The 16,944-nt window shown below is 46.9% G+C and overlaps 1 protein-coding gene across 1 annotated transcript in view; it reads left to right on the top strand.

The window, feature by feature from the left end:
- Positions 1-15,759, top strand: part of Ptprh (protein tyrosine phosphatase receptor type H) — a 42,437-nt gene extending 26,678 nt beyond the window's left edge. The window contains exons 11-18 of the mRNA XM_045133330.1: positions 4,348-4,438; positions 5,406-5,496; positions 7,107-7,183; positions 7,296-7,430; positions 12,287-12,409; positions 12,538-12,698; positions 15,380-15,515; positions 15,610-15,759. Of these exons, the coding sequence (XP_044989265.1) occupies positions 4,348-4,438; positions 5,406-5,496; positions 7,107-7,183; positions 7,296-7,430; positions 12,287-12,409; positions 12,538-12,698; positions 15,380-15,515; positions 15,610-15,759 (964 nt within the window). The remainder of the gene's footprint in view (positions 1-4,347; positions 4,439-5,405; positions 5,497-7,106; positions 7,184-7,295; positions 7,431-12,286; positions 12,410-12,537; positions 12,699-15,379; positions 15,516-15,609) is intronic.
- The last annotated feature ends 1,185 nt before the right edge of the window (positions 15,760-16,944 follow it).

Below are 16,944 nucleotides of genomic sequence, written 5' to 3' on the forward strand. Positions count from 1 at the left end.
AAAAAAAGTTCTTGTTTATAAAATATATTTTTTTCCTTTTCTTATTAGATATGGACATATTTAGTATGTAAGCATCACATGTTGGTACCATCCTTTCCTTCCTTCTGCCCCTTTTCTGAAGAGGCCTTCCTCATTGTGGATGCAGGTCTACCCTCCCATGGGGATTGTGGGTCATTGTGGGGCAGCAGTCAGTTATGGGGGAGAGGCAATGTCTCTGTGCAAAATGTCTCAACCTGTGGCTCTAAAAATCTTTCCGCCCCCTGTCACACAAAATTCCCTGAGTCATGCTGGGAGCATTTTGAAGTCTACTTCAGTGATGGGCTCTTAGAAGCATCTAGATGTGTGCTTTGGTAGGTGTTGAGTGTCCTCAGTGTCTGTCTCCTTCACCCTTATGCTGCTATCAGGTTCACTGAGAAAGCAGCACTCTTGCCAGGCACTCGGGAGGCAGAGGCAGGAGGATTGCCATGAGTTCTAGGCCATCCTGAGACTCCATAGTGAATTCTAGGTCAGCCTGGGCTAGAGTGAGACCTTACCTCGAAAAAAAAAAAAAAAAAGAAGGGCTGGAGAGATGGCTTAGCGGTTAAGCGCTTGCCTGTGAAGCCTAAGGACCCCAGTTCGAGGCTCGGTTCCCCAGGTCCCACGTTAGCCAGATGCACAAGGGGGGCGCACGCGTCTGGAGTTTGTTTGCAGAGGCTGGAAGCCCTGGCGCGCCCATTCTCTCCCTCTATCTGTCTTTCTGTCTGTCGCTCTCAAATAAATAAATAAAAAATAAAAAAAAGGGCTGGAGAGATGGCTTAGCGGTTAAGCGCTTGCCTGTGAAGCCTAAGGACCCTGGTTCGAGGCTCGGTTCCCCAGGTCCCACGTTAGCCAGATGCACAAGGGGGCGCACGTGTCTGGAGTTCGTTTGCAGAGGCTGGAAGCCCTGGCGCGCCCATTCTCTCTCTCCCCCTCTATCTGTCTTTCTCTCTGTGTCTGTCACTCTCAAATAAATAAATTAATTAAAAAAATTTAAAAAAAAAATAAATAAATAAAAAAAATAAAAAAAAAAGAAGAAGATGAAGGAGAATGAGAAGGAGGAGGAGAAGAAAGAAAGAAATAAAGAAAGAAAGAAAGAAAGAAAGAAAGAAGGCAGCTCTTATGCTTATTTCCCCACTTCCTCTGTGGTTTCAGCTGGGGCCGGGGTGGGGTATGCTGGGTCCTTTATCTCCTCAGGTCCAGCTCCCGTTCCAGATGGCAGCGCCCTCCTGCACACTGTCCGTGCAAGGAACTCAGACTCTATAAAATATTTTTTATCTATAAATTATTTTTAAAGGGGCTGGATGGATGCATAAAGTGCTGCATGCATCTGGAGTTCTTTTACAGTGGCTGGAGGCCCTGGAGCACCCATTCTCTTTCCCCCTTCTTTCCCGTACAAACAAATAAATACGATTTTTTTTAAAAAAGGGGGTGCTGGCTCAGTGGTTAAGACATTAGCCTACAAAGCCTAATGACCCAGATTTGATTCCCCAGTGCCCATATAAATTTGGATTTACAAAGGGGCACGCAAATCTGGAGGAGTTTAAGTAGCTGGAGGCCCTGGTGTGACCATTCTCTCTGTCTTCTCTCTCTCTTTCTGCTTGCAAATCAATCAATCAATCTTTTTTTTTAAGTGCTTGCCTGCAAAGCCCTGGTTCCGTTTTCCAGTACCTATGTAATGGCAGATGCATAAGGTGGCCATGCATCTGGAGTTCAATGTGCAGCGGCAGGAGGCCCTGGCATATCTATACTCACTTTTCTCTACCCCCCCCCTCTCTCCATCTCTCAAACAAACAAGCCTGGGATAGTTATAACCAAACTTTTTGTTTTTTATTTTTAAGCAGAGAGAGAGAGAATGTGTATGCCAGAGCCTCTTGTCACTGCAAACAAACTCCAGATACATGGGCCATTTTGTGCATCTAACTTTACATGGGTACTGGGGATTTGAACCCCATTTTTCAGGCTTTGCAAGCAAGGGCCTTTAACCACTGAGCCATCTTTCCAGCCATTTCCCTCTCCCCTACCCTTGCTTCTTCCAGGGATTCTGCTGGTCTCAGAAAACACTGTGAGACTGTGGGGAGGATGATTTTGGTTTGTGACATTCTATTATTATTTTTTAAATTTATTTATTACAGAAAGAAAGAGAGAGAATGGGTACGCCAGGGCTTCCAGACACTGCAAACAAACTCTAGACACATGTGTCACCATGTGCATCTGGCTTATGTGGGTACTGGGGAATTGAACCTCGGTTCTTAGGCTTTGCAGGCAAGCACCTTAACCTCTAAGCCATCTCTCCATCTCTGTTTTGTGACATTCTAGTATGTAGAATGACTCAATACTGCAAGATGGAGCTACTCTGGGTAGGATTCAGACTAGTCTCCCTACACAGGGGAAGTCTCTCCAGGTATAGGGCTTGGTAAGTATAATGGCCCTGAGGTAGAAAGTAAGGAGACCTAGGAAGAAAATTGTAAAAATGCAGTCAGGGGGTCTTAGAGCACAGATGGATGGAAGAGGTAAGATTCTAGCAACATTTTGAGTGTTATTGTTTAAGCAATAGAGCTGACAAGAGAATGATGTGAGGGTTGAGAGTGTGAGAACACTCCAGGATAATTCCAGGGAGGTAAGCATCTGGCATCATTTGCAGTAGTGCACCCATACACACATGCAAGGAAGTAAAAATAGTTTAAATTCTTAAAATTCAATTTATTTGATTGCAACCAGAGAGAGTTAGAAAAGAGACAGATAGAGAGAGAATGGGCACACCAGAGAATCCAGACACTGCAAATGAACTCCAGACACATGTTCACATGCATCTGGCTTCACGTGGGTACTGAGGAATTGAACCCAGGTCATTAGACTTTGCTAGCAAGTGCTGTACCATCTCTCCAGCCCCAAAATAGTTTATTTTTTAAATATTTATTTATTTGGAAACAGAGAGACAGACAGAAAGAGGCAGACAGAGAGACAGAGAGACTATGGATGCGCAAGGGCCTCCTGCCACTGCAAAAAATCTCCAGATGTATGTGCCACTTTGTGCATCTGGCTTTATGCAGTTACTTGGGAATAATACCCGGGTTGTTGAGCTTTGCAGGCAAACCTCTTAACTGCTGAGCTCTCTCTCCAGCCCCCCGCCCCCGCTATAGTTTTTTTTTTTTTTTAAGTTCTTACTTTAGGTTTTCTTTTTCAGTTATTATGTATAAAAACTGCTTCGGAGGCTGGAGAGATAGCTTAGCAGTTAAAGCATTTATCTATAAAGCATCAGGACCCATGTTTGACTCTCTAGTTCCCATGTAAGCCAGATGCACAAGGTGACGCATATGCACAAGGTTTCACGTGCACACAAGGAGGCACACGTGCCTGGTGTTCAATTGCAGTGGCTGAAGGCTCTGTCATGCCAGTTCTCTCCCCACACCCTCTCATTAAAAAATTACAGAAATTCTAGCTGGGCGTGGTGGTGTACACTTTTAATCCCAGCACTGGGGTGGCAGAGGTACGGGGATCACTATGAGTTTGAGGCCAGTGTGAGACTACATAGTGAATTCTAGGTCAGCCTGGACTACAGCAAGACCCTACCTTGAAAAACCAAAAAAAGAGGCAGGCATGGTGGCGCACGCCTTTAATCCCAGCACTCGGGAGGCAGAGGTAGGAGGATCACCGTGAGTTCGAGGCCACCCTGAGACTCCCTAGTGAATTCCAGGTCAGCCTGGACTAGAGTGAGACTCTACCTCAGAAAAAAAAGAAAAGAAAAAAAATTACAAAAAAGGGGCTGGAGAGATGGCTTAGTGGTTAAGACACTTACTTGCATAGTCTAAAGACCCAGGTTTAATTCCTCAGTACCCATGTAAGCCAGATGCAAATGGTGCCACATGCATCTGGAGTTCATCTGCAGTGGCTAGAGGCCCTGGTGAGCCTAGTCTCTTGCAGTCTCTCTATCTGCCTGTTTCTCTCTCTCTCAAATAAATAAATAAAAAATATTTTAAAAATTACAAAAAACCCTGCTTTTGTTTTTTGAGATAAGGTTTCCTGTAGCAAAAGCTGGCCTTGAACTCTTGGCAATCCTCCTGCCTCTGCCTACTAAATGTGGAGATTACCAGTGTGTGCCATCGTGCCTGGCCATTGATGGACACTTGTGTTGCTCCCATTGTTAGGCTATTATGAACAGTGCTGTTGTGACCATGGATGGTCAAAACGTCTCTTTGAGTCTCTGCCTTCATTTTTTTGTTTTTCTCTTGGGTATATACCTTGAAGTGGTTCTGCTTGATAAAATCACTTTATTTTACTCCAAAGGATTCAAGAAAGTCAAAGTCTTTTTCCCCTTTCTCCCCACCACAGCCTCCCAGGGGACATCCTAGCCAAGGACTTTGCTGACCATGTCAGGCAGAATGAGAAGGACAGCAACTATGGCTTTGCAGAGGAGTACCAGGTGCGGTGAGGACCGAGGCTCTGACCTTCCATTCTATACACACCCCTTACCCGCTTCCTCCCTTCCTTTCTTTTCCTTCCTCCTTCCCTCCTCCTCTTTCTCCCTCCTTTCTTTCTTCTCTTCCCTTCCTCCTTCCCTCCCTCTTTTCTTCCCTTCCTCCCTTCCTTTTCTCTATTCCCTTACCCTCCTTCATCCCTCTCTCCTGTTTTCCTTTCCTTTCTTATCCTTCTTCTCTTTAATTTTTTTATTTGTTAGAGAAAGAGGCAGATATATAGAGAGAATGGGTCCACCAGGTCCTCTAGCCACTGCAAATGAACCCAGACACATGTGCCACCTTGGGCATCTGGCTTACGTTGGTACTGGGGAGCTTTGCAGGCAAGCGCCTTAATCACTAAGCTATCTTTTCAGCCCTCTTTTTTTTTTTTTTTTTTTTTTTTTTTTTTAATCAGGGTCTCAGGTAGCCCAGACTGTCCTCAAACTTGCTATGTAGCCAAGGATGATCTTGAACTTCTGATCTTTCTGCTTCCACCTCCCCAGTGCTGGGATTGCAGGTGTGCACCACCACATCCACCTTATGCAGTGCTGGGGATTGAACCCAGAGCCTCACCCATGCTAGGCAGGTACTCTATCCACTGAGCTACAACCCCACCTCACTTACCTTTTGCAGTTATGCAGCCAGTTATCCTCCCAATATTGAAACCTTAAGACAATGATAGACACTTGGGTCAGTACTATGGGGGCTCCCTGACCCTCCACTGCATGACCTGTTTTCTCATGACATCTGCCCAAAGCCCCCAGCTTCCCCTTGAGTCCTTTCAAATGCCCCACAGGGTGAACAGATGGTCACATCATAGGTCCATGTTTTGGTGGGTGATACAGAGGAAAACAGAAGTGGGCCTGGGGGCATTTTAGGGGAAGGTAGAAAAAAAATCCAACACCATGAACTCCTCTCTGCTTCTGCCCCTAGCAATTGGCCCTGGAGGGCCAAGGCCAATCCCAGATGGTGGCTTCAGCTCCAGAGAACAAGGCCAAGAACCGTTACAGAAACGTGCTGCCCTGTGAGTCTGGGAGTTCTGTTATCTTCATCTCCAGCCTTGATCAAATCTGCCAGCATTCCTTTTTCTTTTCTGTTTTTTGTTTGTTTGGTTGGTTGCTTGGTTGGTTTTGTTTCTGAGGTAGGGTCTCGTTCTAGCCAGGCTGACCTAGAATTCACTATGTAGGCTCAGGGTGGCCTTGAATTTATGGCATTCCTCCTACCCCTGCCTCTTGAGTGCTGGGATTAAAGGTGTGAGCCGCCATGGCTGGCCTTTTTAAATTTTAATATTAATTTAATTTAATTTTGTTTTTTTTGAGGTAGGGTTTCACTGTAGCTCAGGCTGAGCTGGAATTCACTATGTAGTCTCAGGGTGGCCTTGAACTCATGGCAATCCTTCTACCTCTGCCTCCTGAGTACTGGGATTAAAGGCATGCGCCAGCATGTCTAGGCTTATTTTTATTTTTTAAACTTTTATTTATTTGAGAGTGAGAAAAGGAGAGAGAGAAAGAGAACGAGAGAAAGAGTAAACATGGACATTCGAGGGCTTCCAGCCACTGCAAACAAACCCAGAAACATGTATCACCTTGTGCATCTGGCTTATGTGGGTACTGGGGAATCAAACCTGGACCCTTTGGCTTTATAAGCAAGTGCCTTAACTGCTAAGCCATTTCTCCAGCCCTTTCCTCTTTTTAAAAAAATGTAATTATTGTCTATGAATGTGTAGAGTGTGTTTGCATGTGTGTATGTGTGTTGGTGAGTGTGAGTGTGCATTGGAGGGCAGAAGACAACCTTGACTGTCAACCTCTTTTTGTTGTTGTTGCTGTTGTTGTTTTTCGAGGTAGGGTGTCACTCTAGTTCAGGCTGAGCTGGAATTCACTATGTAGTCTCAGGGAGGCCTTGAACTCATGGTGCTCCTCCCACCTCTGCCTCCCGAGTAGTGCTGGGATTAAAAGCATGCACCACCACACCTGGCTGCATCTGTCTTTTAAAATAAATATTTATTCATTCATTTATCTGAGAGATAGAAAGACAGACAGTGAGTATGGGCATGCCAGGGCCTCCTGCCACTTTAAAAGAACTTCAGATGCATGCACCACCTGTGCACCTGGTTTTATACAGGGACTGGGGACTTGAACTCAGGCAGCAGACTTTGGAAGCAAGCACTTTAACCGTTGAGCAATCTCTCCTGCCCCATGTATGGCATGTGTGTATATGTGTGTGTGGGCTCACGTGTGCCATGACATGCACGTGGAAGTCAGAGGACAACCTGGGGTGTCTTTGTGTTTCACCTTGTTTGGCACAGGGTCTGTCACTCACCAATGCGTATGCCAGGCTAGCTGGCCTTTGAGCTTCTGGGAATCCTCTCTCCACCTCCCATCTCTCCATAGAAGCGTTGGGATTGCAGATGTCCATGCTATAACATCTGGCTGTACATGGGCCCTGGGGATACGAACTCAGGTCCTCAGTAAGCCATCTCCCCCGGCCTTCTCCTCTTTGCATTTTACTTATGCTTTACATGGGTCCTGGGGAATCAAACCCAGGCCGTCAGGTTTTGCAAGCAAGTGCCTTTTACCATTGAGCCACCTCTCCAGCCCTCCTCTTTACATTCCCAACACTGGTGTCTTCTCCTAGATGACTGGTCCCGGGTGCCGCTGCAGTCACTTCACGAGGAGCCAGGTTCTGACTACATCAATGCCAGCTTCATGCCTGTAAGGTCTGGGCTGGGGCTGGAGGGCTGTTCAGTGAACCTGGAGAGATAAAAGGCCGGAAGACAGTGCTCTGATGGTGACCCCTTCTGACACGCCTGCTTTCTTCAACCAGGGTCTCTGGAGCCCCAACGAGTTCATTGCAGCCCAGGGTCCCCTGCCCCATACAGTGGGTGATTTCTGGCGTCTTGTATGGGAACAGCAGAGCCACACCCTTGTCATGCTGACCAACTGCATGGAATCTGGACGGGTGAGAGGACACCTCTGTCCTGGTGCTGACCGCTGAGCACCAGCCCATGCCCATGCCAACCCCCTTCCCTGGCACTGATCATAGTAGACCCTTCCCCACACCTCTGTCTTTCTCCAATATAACCCCAGCCATCTTTAACACAAAGCCCTCCTTCCCACCCTTGAATGTGCTTTGATCCACATGTAGGGTGTCTTAGGCTGTTTTCTGTTACTGGGAACCTTAAAGAGAGCGATTTGGGCCAGAGAGTTGGCTCCATTGGTAATCCCTTGCTGTACAAGTGTGAGGACCCTCATTCGTCTATCAGCACCTGTGTAACTGCTGGACAGGCGGGGCTCCCCACCTATAATCCCAGCATCCAGGAGGCAGTGACAGAGGATCTAGTGACAAGCTGGCCATCTAGACTAACTGAATCAGTGAGTTGTAGATTCAGTGAGAGACTTAGTCTCAATAAATAAGGTGGAAGCTGGGTGTTGCAGTCAGGTTTGCATTGCTGGTAGAAATCACCTGACCAAGAGCAACTGGTGGGAAAAAAGGGTTTATTTTGGTTTACAGACTCGAGGGGAAGCTCCATGATGGCAGGGGAAAATGATGGCATGAGCAGTGGGTGGACATCGCCCCCTGGCCAACATAAGGTGGACAATAGCAACAGGAGAGCGTGCCAAACACTGGCAAGGGGAAACTGGCTATAATACCCATAAGCCCGCCCGCAACAACACACTGCCTCCAGGAGGCATTAATTCCCAAATCTCTATCAGCTGGGAACCTATCATTCAGAACAACTAAGTTTATGGGGGACACCCGAATCAAACCATCACACCAGGTGTGATGGCACATGCCTTTAATCCCAGCACTCAGGAGACTGAGGTAGGAGGGTGTTTTGAGTTGGAAGCCAGCCTCAGATTACATAGTGAATTTCCTGTCAGCCTAGGCTAGAGTGAGACCCTACCTCAAAAAACCAAAAATAAGTAAATAAATAAATAAGGTGGCCTGGAGAGATGGCTTAGTGGTTAAGGCACTTTCCTGCGAAGCCTAAGGACTCAGGTTCGATTCCCCACTACCCACGTGAGCCAGCCACACACATGGTGGTGCATGTGTCGAGTTTGTTTGCAGTGGCTAAAGGCCCTGGTGTGCCCATTCTCCCTCTCTCTTTGTAAATAAATAAGGTGGGGAGTGACTGAGAAGGACACCTGATGTTGACCTCTGGCCTCCACACACATGTGAACATGTGTACACATGTGCATGTGTATCACACTCACATGCAAGAAAAAAAATACTCAGACATGTATGTAAGTCATGGTTCTAAGGGTCAGGACATTAAAGAGCACCCGGTGAGTGCATCATAAAAAGATGGAGGCATCACCTAGAGACAGAGCGTGGCACCTCAGACATCTTCCTCTTCCTCAAGAGCCATGAGTGCATTGTGAGGGCTCTATCCTTATGACCTCATCTAAGTTCTTTTTATTTTATTTTATTTTTTTAGAAGTTTTTACTTTATTTTTATTTACTTATTTGAGAGAGAGAGAGAGGGAGGGAGAGAGAGAATGGACACACCAGGGTCTCCAGCCACTACAAATAAACTCCAGACACATGCTCCCCTTTATGCATCTGGCTTGTATGGGTCTTGGGGAATCCAACCGAGGTCCTTTGGCTTTGCAGGCAAATGCCTTAAATGCTAAGCCATCTCTCCAGCCCTATTTATTTTTGAGAGAGAGACAGAAAGAGAAAGAGAGAGAGAGAATGGGCCTGCCAGGGCCTTTCAGCCACTGTGAACAAACTCCAGATGCATGCACCCCCTTGTGGCTCATATGTGACATTGCATACTTGCATCATGAGTGCTTCTGGCTACATGGGACCTGGAGATTTGAACTTGCATTCTTAGGTTTTGCCAGCAAGCATCTTAACCACTAAGCAATCTCTCCAGCCCTCTTTTTTTTTTTATTATTTTATCTTTATTTATTTGAGAGAGAGAGTGAATAAGTGTGCTAGAGCCTCCAGCCACTGCAAATGAACTCCAGGCACATGTGCCACCTTGTGCATCGGGCTTATGTGGGTACTGGGGAATCAAACCTGGGTTCTTAGGCTTTCCAGGCAAGTGCCTTAACTGGTGAGCTATCTCTCTAGCCTTAAGTTCTTATTTTATTTTACTTATTTATTTATTGGTTTTTCGAGGTAGGGTCTCACTCTAGCTCAGCCTGACCTGGAATTCATCTGTAGTCTCAGGGTGACCTCGAACTCACAGCAATCCTCCTACCTCTGTCTCCTGAGTGCTGGGATTAAAGGCATGCACCACTAGACCCGGCTTTTAAAAAATTTTTTATTGAGGTAGGGTCTTGCTGTATCCCAGGCTGACCTGGAATTCACTGTGTAGATTCAGGTTGGCCTCAAACTCACAGTAATCCTTCTACCTCAGCCTCCCAAGTGCTGGGCTTAAAAGCATGTGTCACCATGGGATATATTTTATAATCATGGAAAATGTTAATAAAAATTAAAAAAAAAAAAAAGCATGTGCCACCAAACCCAGCAACCTCATCTAATTTCCTTTTTTTTTTTTTTTTTTTTTTTTAAGAGAGAGTGAGTGAGCAAGAGAGATTAAGAATTGATGCACCAGGGCCTTAGCCACTGCTATCAAACTCCAGATGCTAGCACCATCTAGTGTGCATGTTCGACCTTGCACTTGCCTCACCTTTGTGTGTCTGGCTTGCATGTGATCTGGAGAGAAATCAAACATAGGTCCTTACGCTTCACAGGCAAGCACCTTAACTGATAAGCCACCTCTCCAGCATCCAACCTCATCTAATTTCTATCAAGCCAGGCGTGGTGGCGCAAGCCTTTAATCCCAGCAGTTGGGAGGCAGAGGTAGGAGGACCACTGAGAGGTTAAGGCCATCCTGAGAATACAGAGTGAATTCTAGGTCAGGCTGAGCTAGAATGAGACCCTCGAAAACCCAATAAATAAATAAATAATCTCTATCCAAAGAATTTCTATCTAAAGACCCTACCTGCAAATATCATTAACATAAGAACTTGAGAATGAGATTGCCATTACATAAACTTCAGAGGGAAGCTATATTCAAACTGTAGTTTGTAGGGAGATGAGCCCACTAACCTTGGGATTAAGGGAACGTCCTAGTTGGCACGGATCTGCCTCTGGGTTCTGATTTATTGCCAGGGCAGCAGGCTTCTCCCCAGCTCGATTCGAAAAGCCACATGTTGGGGCTGGGGCTGTGAGCTTCCAGGAAATGCTAATCTTCACCTGCCATCTCACCGTTAGAGTGCTGGGTTGACACCTTGGCTTCTGGGTGCTTTCAGATTTTTACTTTAATTATTTGAGAGAGAGATAGAAAGAAGGAGGGGGTGGGGAGAGAGAGAGAGAATGAGAGCTCTAGGGCCTTCAGCCACTGTAAACAAACTCCAGATTCATGTGCCACCTTGTGCATCTGGCTTATGTGCTTATGTGGTCCTGGGGGATTGAACCTGGGTCCTTTGCCTTTGCAGGCAAACACCTTAACTGCTAAGCCATCTCTCTAGCCCAGCTTCTGGAGTTTCATGTGGGGTCTGGGAATCAAAATGAAGTATTTGGGCTTGAGTGGCAGGCGCTATGTATTGAGCCATCTCCCCAGTCCCTCAAGACTTTATTGTCTTGAGACCATGTCTCACACTGAGCTACAGCTCACCAGTCTGGCTAGCTTAGCTAGCCAGCAAACCTTGGGAATTCACCTATCTCTGCCTCCCCAGCTGAGATTTCAAGTGCAGGCTGCCATGCCTGGCATTAAATTTTTTTTTTTAAATTTATTTAGTTGAGAGCGACAGAGAGAGAAAGAGGCAAATAGAGAGAGAATGAGCGTGCCAGGGCGGCCTCCAGCCACTGCAAATGAACTCCAGACGTGTGTGCCCCCTTGTGCATCTGGCTAACGTGGGTCCTGGGGAATCGAGCCTTGAACCAGGGTCCTTAGGCATCACAAGGAAGCACTTAACCGCTAAGCCATCTCTCCAGCCCCTAAAAATTTTTATATATTTATTTATTTGGGAAAGAGAGAAAGGAGAGAGAGACACAAGAAGGGAGGATGGGCATGCCAGAACTTCTAGCCACTGAAAATGAACTCCAGACACATGTGCCACCTGTGCATCTGGCTTTACTTGGGTCCTGGAGAATTGAACCCGGGTACTTTGACTTTGCAGGCAAGTGCCTTAACTGCTAAGCCTCCAGCCTGTGCCTGGCATTTTATGAGTGTTGGGAATCTGAATTCAAATTTTTAGGCTTGTGTGGCAAGCACTGAGCCATCCAAAGACCTAAGACCCTGTCTCAAAATTAAAAAATAAAAATAAAAAAGTAAAATAAAAAAAGAGCTGGGCTGGAGAGATGGCTTAGCAGTTAAGGCGCTTGCCTGAAAAGCCTAAGGATTCATGTTCAACTCTCCAGGTCCCATGTAAGCCAGACGCACAATGACAAGCGTGCACAAGGTCGCACATGTCCACAAGGGGCGCACGCTTCTGGAGTTTGATTGCAGCGGCTGGAGGCCCTAGCACTACAATTCTCATTTTCTCTCTCATAAAAAAGTGCTTCAGGGCTGGAGAGATGGCTTAGCGGTTAAGCGCTTGCCTGTGAAGCCTAAGGACCCCGGTTCGAGGCTCGGTTCCCCAGGTCCCACGTTAGCCAGATGCACAAGGGGGTGCACGCGTCTGGAGTTCGTTTGCAGAGGCTGGAAGCCCTGGCGCGCCCATTCTCTCTCTCCCCCTCTATCTGTCTTTCTCTCTGTGTCTGTCGCTCTCAAAAAAAAAAAAAAAAAAATTATTAAAAAAAAAAGTGCTTCACGCAAAATGTGTCTTATTCTCTAAGCACCGCTGTCCACCCCCCAGGTGAAGTGTGAACATTATTGGCCTCTTGATGCTCAGCCCTGTGTTCATGGGCAGCTGCGGGTAACACTTCTGGGAGAGGAAGTGACAGAGAACTGGACAGTGAGGGATCTTCAGCTTCTCCATGTGAGTCCCTTCACCTGACCCAGAGCTCCCCCTGAAGTCTCCCTGCAGTATACCCCAGGGAAACCCTTTCAGGAATGGAAAGTTCTAGAGCCTCTTTACTTCTCCTCCTTGGCCCTCCCTTCTTCCAGATGGAGGAACAGAAGACTCTCTCTGTGCGCCAGTTCCATTACCTGGCCTGGCCGGACCATGGAGTCCCTTACTCCCCAGACCCCTTGCTGGCTTTCTGGAAAATGCTTAGGGAGTGGTTGGATCAGGTCGTGGACGGAGGTCCTCCCATCGTGCACTGCAGGTGAGCACCGCTCAGGAACCTTCTCCTTTTAGAGAATTTCTATCAGGACTCAAAAGATGGTGTCAAATGGTGTCCAGGAATTTGTAGAGAGAAAAGAAGGTAGTGAGTGTACAAAATGAACAGGAGCTAGAGAAAAGACCAAGAAGGGGCCGGGCTTGGTGGCTCAAGCCTTTAATCCCAGCACTCAGGAAGGAGGAGGATGTTGTGTGAGGCCAGCCTGGGACTACAGAATGAGTGTCAGGTTGACCTGGGCTAGAGTGAGACCCTACCTCAAAAAACAACAAAAACAGGGCTGGAGAGATGGCTTAGTGGTTAAGCGATTGCCTGTGAAGCCTAAGGACCCCGGTTCGAGGCTCAATTCTCCAGGACCCACATTAGCCAGATGCACAAGGGGGCGCACGTGTCTGGAGTTCGTTTGCAGAGGCTGGAAGCCCTGGCGCGCCCATTCTCTCTCTCTCTCTCTTTCTTTACCTATCTGCCTCTTTCTCTCTGTGTCACTCTCAAATAAATAAATAAAAATGAACAAAAAAACAACAAAAACAAACAAACAAACAAAGACCAAGAAGACAAAGATGGGAGCTGGAGAGACCTGTTGTTAAAGTGCTTGTCTTGCAAGCATGAGTTGCGTCCTTGGAACTCACATAAATGAGCTAGCCCTGGCGGTTGGTGTGTAATTGTAACCCTACCACTGGGGAGGGTAAGACAGGAGGGTCCTTGGGGCCTGCCAGCCAGTCTATCTTACTTGATGAGTTCCAGGCCAATGAAAGACCCCCCTTTTCTGTCGAGGTAGAGTCTTGCTCTAGTCCAAGCTGATCTGGAATTCACCATGCAGTCTCAGGCTGGCTTTGAACTCACAGCCATCCTCCTACCTCTATTTTCAAAGTGCTGGAATTAAAGGTATGCACCATCATGCTCAGCCTTAAAAAAAAAAAAAAAAAAAGACAGGGTTTGGAGAAATGACTTAGTGGTTCAGGCACTTGCCTGCAAAGCCTAAGGACCCAGGTTTGATTCCCCAGAACTCATGTAACTCATGTAAGATGGTGCGTGTATCTGGAGTTTGTCTGCAGTGGCTGGAGGCCGTGGTGCACCCATTCTGTCTCTCGCACCCATTCTCTCTTTTTCTCCCTCCCTCCCTCCCTCCCCCTTTCTCTGTCAAATAAATAAATAAAAAATAAAAAATAATAGTTAAAAGCTGGAAATAGTGGCACATGCCGTTAATCCCAGCACTTGGGAGGCAGAGGTAGGAGGATCACTGTGAGTTCAACACCAGCCTGAGACTACATTGTGAATTACAGGTCAGTCTGGGCTAAAGTGAGACCATCATACCTCGAGAAACCAAAATAAGAATAAGAGTAATTTTAAAAACTGGGATATCTGAGGTTGTCTTCTGGTCTACATACACATACACCCACTCACTCACAAACATGTACACATGTACACACACAGAGGAAGACAAAGAAGGGCAGATCTTGTGGTGCAGGTCTGTAATCCCAGCACTTGGAAAGATGAGGCAGCAAGATTGTAAATTCAAGGCCAGACTGGGTTACAGTGAGAACCCCACCTCAGGAAAGAAAAAAAAAAAAAAATTAGCCAGGCATGGTGACTCACGCCTTTAATCCCAGCACTCTGGAGGCAGAGGTAGGAGGATCACCATGAGTTCGAGGCCACCCTGAGACGACATAGTGTATTCCAAGTCAGCCTGGGTTAGAGCAAGACCCTACCTTGAAAAACCAAAATTAAAAAAAAAAAATAGCAAAAGGAAGAAAGCCAAAAGAAATATTGGGGCTGGGAGACAAGGCTCAATGGTAGTGCTTGCCTAGCTTGCAGGAAGCTTCAGGTTTAATACTCAACATCGCCTAACTCTGGAGATGGAGGCAAGAGAATGTTTGAGGTCATCTTCAGCCACATGGCAAGATCAAGACTAGGCTGGTAGACATGAGATAATGTCTCAAAAACAACAACAACAACAACAAATCCGAGCCGGGGTGTGGTGGTGCACACCTTTAATCCCAGCACTTGGGAGGCAGAGGTAGGAGAATTGCCATGAGTTCGAGGCTACCCTGAGTCTACATAGTGAAATCCAGGTCAGCCTGGGTTAGAGTGAGAGCCTACCTCAAATGAAAAACAAACAAACCAAACACCACCACCTAAAGAAGGTTAGCTCAGGAGTTCATCATCCTGTGTTTGACCCCCAGTTCTGTCAGTTGCACAGCTGGGATGCAGAACTTCCCCTCTTTCAGCTTTTCTTTGCCCATCTATAAACTGGATATGCTAAGATTCTATTTTTAGGCTTAGGAGGAGTGAAAAGGTGGTGCAAAAAGAACACAACCTAACAGAAAGAACTCCAGGCACAATTAGTGCTTTGAGTCTTTACTTAATTGATCCCCATTAAACTGTGTTTGGCCGGGTATGGTGGTATATGCCTGTCTTTATTCTCAGAACTCCGGAGGCTGAGGTAGGAGGACCATCTTGAGCTTAAGGCCACTCTGAGACTACAGAGTGAATTCCATGTCAACCTGGGCTAGAGCAAGACCCTACCTTGAAACAACAAAACCAAAAACAAAACTACGTTTTGTCAAGTCTCTCCATCCCTGGTTGCTTCAGAACCACACCCATCTAGCAGCCGAGACTGCACCACCCCATTCCCACCATGATCTGACCCTTGCCTTGTGTCTGTCTAGTGCTGGTGTGGGCCGGACAGGCACCCTCATCGCCCTGGATGTCCTGCTCCGACAGCTGGAGTGTGAGGGGCTCGTGGGGCCCTTCAACTTTGTGAGGAAGATGAGGGAAAGCCGCCCATTGATGGTGCAGACAGAGGTGAGGAGCTATGGATGGACATGGTGGCAGGGCGGGGGGGGGGGGAGGTGTGGGTATCTGGGAAGTGTTCCTCACTCCTGGGCGTCCTCCCCAGGCCCAGTATGTGTTCCTGCACCAGTGCATCTTGAGGTTCCTGCAGCAGTCAGCCCAGGCCACCGCCCAGAAGGAAGCAGTGTATGACAAGGTGGAAAACCTCATTTATGAGAATGCAGCTGCCATCAGGGCCCATGAGTTGGAGGTCTAAGCTACGGGGTGCTGAGTCTATGCACAGCAATACTCGAGCTAGATCTAGATCCTGCTGGAGCCCAGATTTCTGGGTTCCAGAGCAAACAGAGAACTGGGTCTCCGAGGAGGCTGCTGGCGCCATCTCCAAAGAAAGCAAGATGTGATGGGTTTCCACTGATGTATCCCATGGAAGCTGAAGCCTGGAAGAGAGGGGTGACAGGTGAATTTCTACTTCTTTGAGAGTGGAGGCAGCCGTGGTCCTGGGGTCCAAGGTCTCAAGGAAACAGGCTGGAACCTGGACTCTGAGGAAGGAAGGGATCAGAGTCCAGAATGCTGGAGCTCAGGAGCAATGGCAGGCAGGAACCTACCCTGTTTTTACTTGAAAAACTAATCTATGATCTGGAGATGAAGGAAATCCCTCCACCTGAAGTCACCTTGCGCCCCATTCTCTGCACTTATTTTCCCTGTATATAATTTATCAAACTATACTCCCCCGAGGTGATCACTCTAGTGGATTTCTGCATCTGGAGATAAATTAGGGTGGGAGTGGGGATGGGTTCTTGATCTAAAAGCCTGGGCAAACATCCCAGGGCAAGAATTTGGGTACTCATGGTTTTTCATATATATGCAAATACATATTATACATATGAATATTTATGTGCATGTGCTGGCGCTGGGGAATGGCTTAGCAGGTACAAGCGCTTGCTGCTCAAGCAAGAGGACTTAACACAAGTAAGAAGTCAGGAGTGGTTGTGCATGGCTGTGCCCCATCGCTGAGGGAGAGCAGAGACAGTAGGGTCACTGGGTCTTACTGATCAGCCAATCTGAGAAATGGGGAGCTCTAAGTTCAATGACAGACTCTCCTAGTGAAATAAGGTTAAAGAGTGATAGAGGAAGACATCCCACCTCCCCTCCTGGCCTGCACATATGTGATATGGAGTACATGCATCTCTATGTGCAGACACACACACACAATGAAATCAAATAGCCAATCATGGCAGTGCATGGCTTTAATCCTAACACTTGGAAAGCAAAGACAAGAGGATCTTCATGAGTTTGAGGCCAGCCTGAGACTACATAGTGAATTCCAGGTGAGCCTGGGCTATTGTCTCTTTCTCTCTGTCTCCAATACATAAACAGATAAAATATTTTTGAAAAAAAATCAAGTAAGAAAATAAAGGGTTGGAGCCAGCAGGTGCAGTAG

Source organism: Jaculus jaculus, chromosome 14, assembly GCF_020740685.1.
Source record: "Jaculus jaculus isolate mJacJac1 chromosome 14, mJacJac1.mat.Y.cur, whole genome shotgun sequence".
Taxonomy (NCBI): domain Eukaryota; kingdom Metazoa; phylum Chordata; class Mammalia; order Rodentia; family Dipodidae; genus Jaculus; species Jaculus jaculus.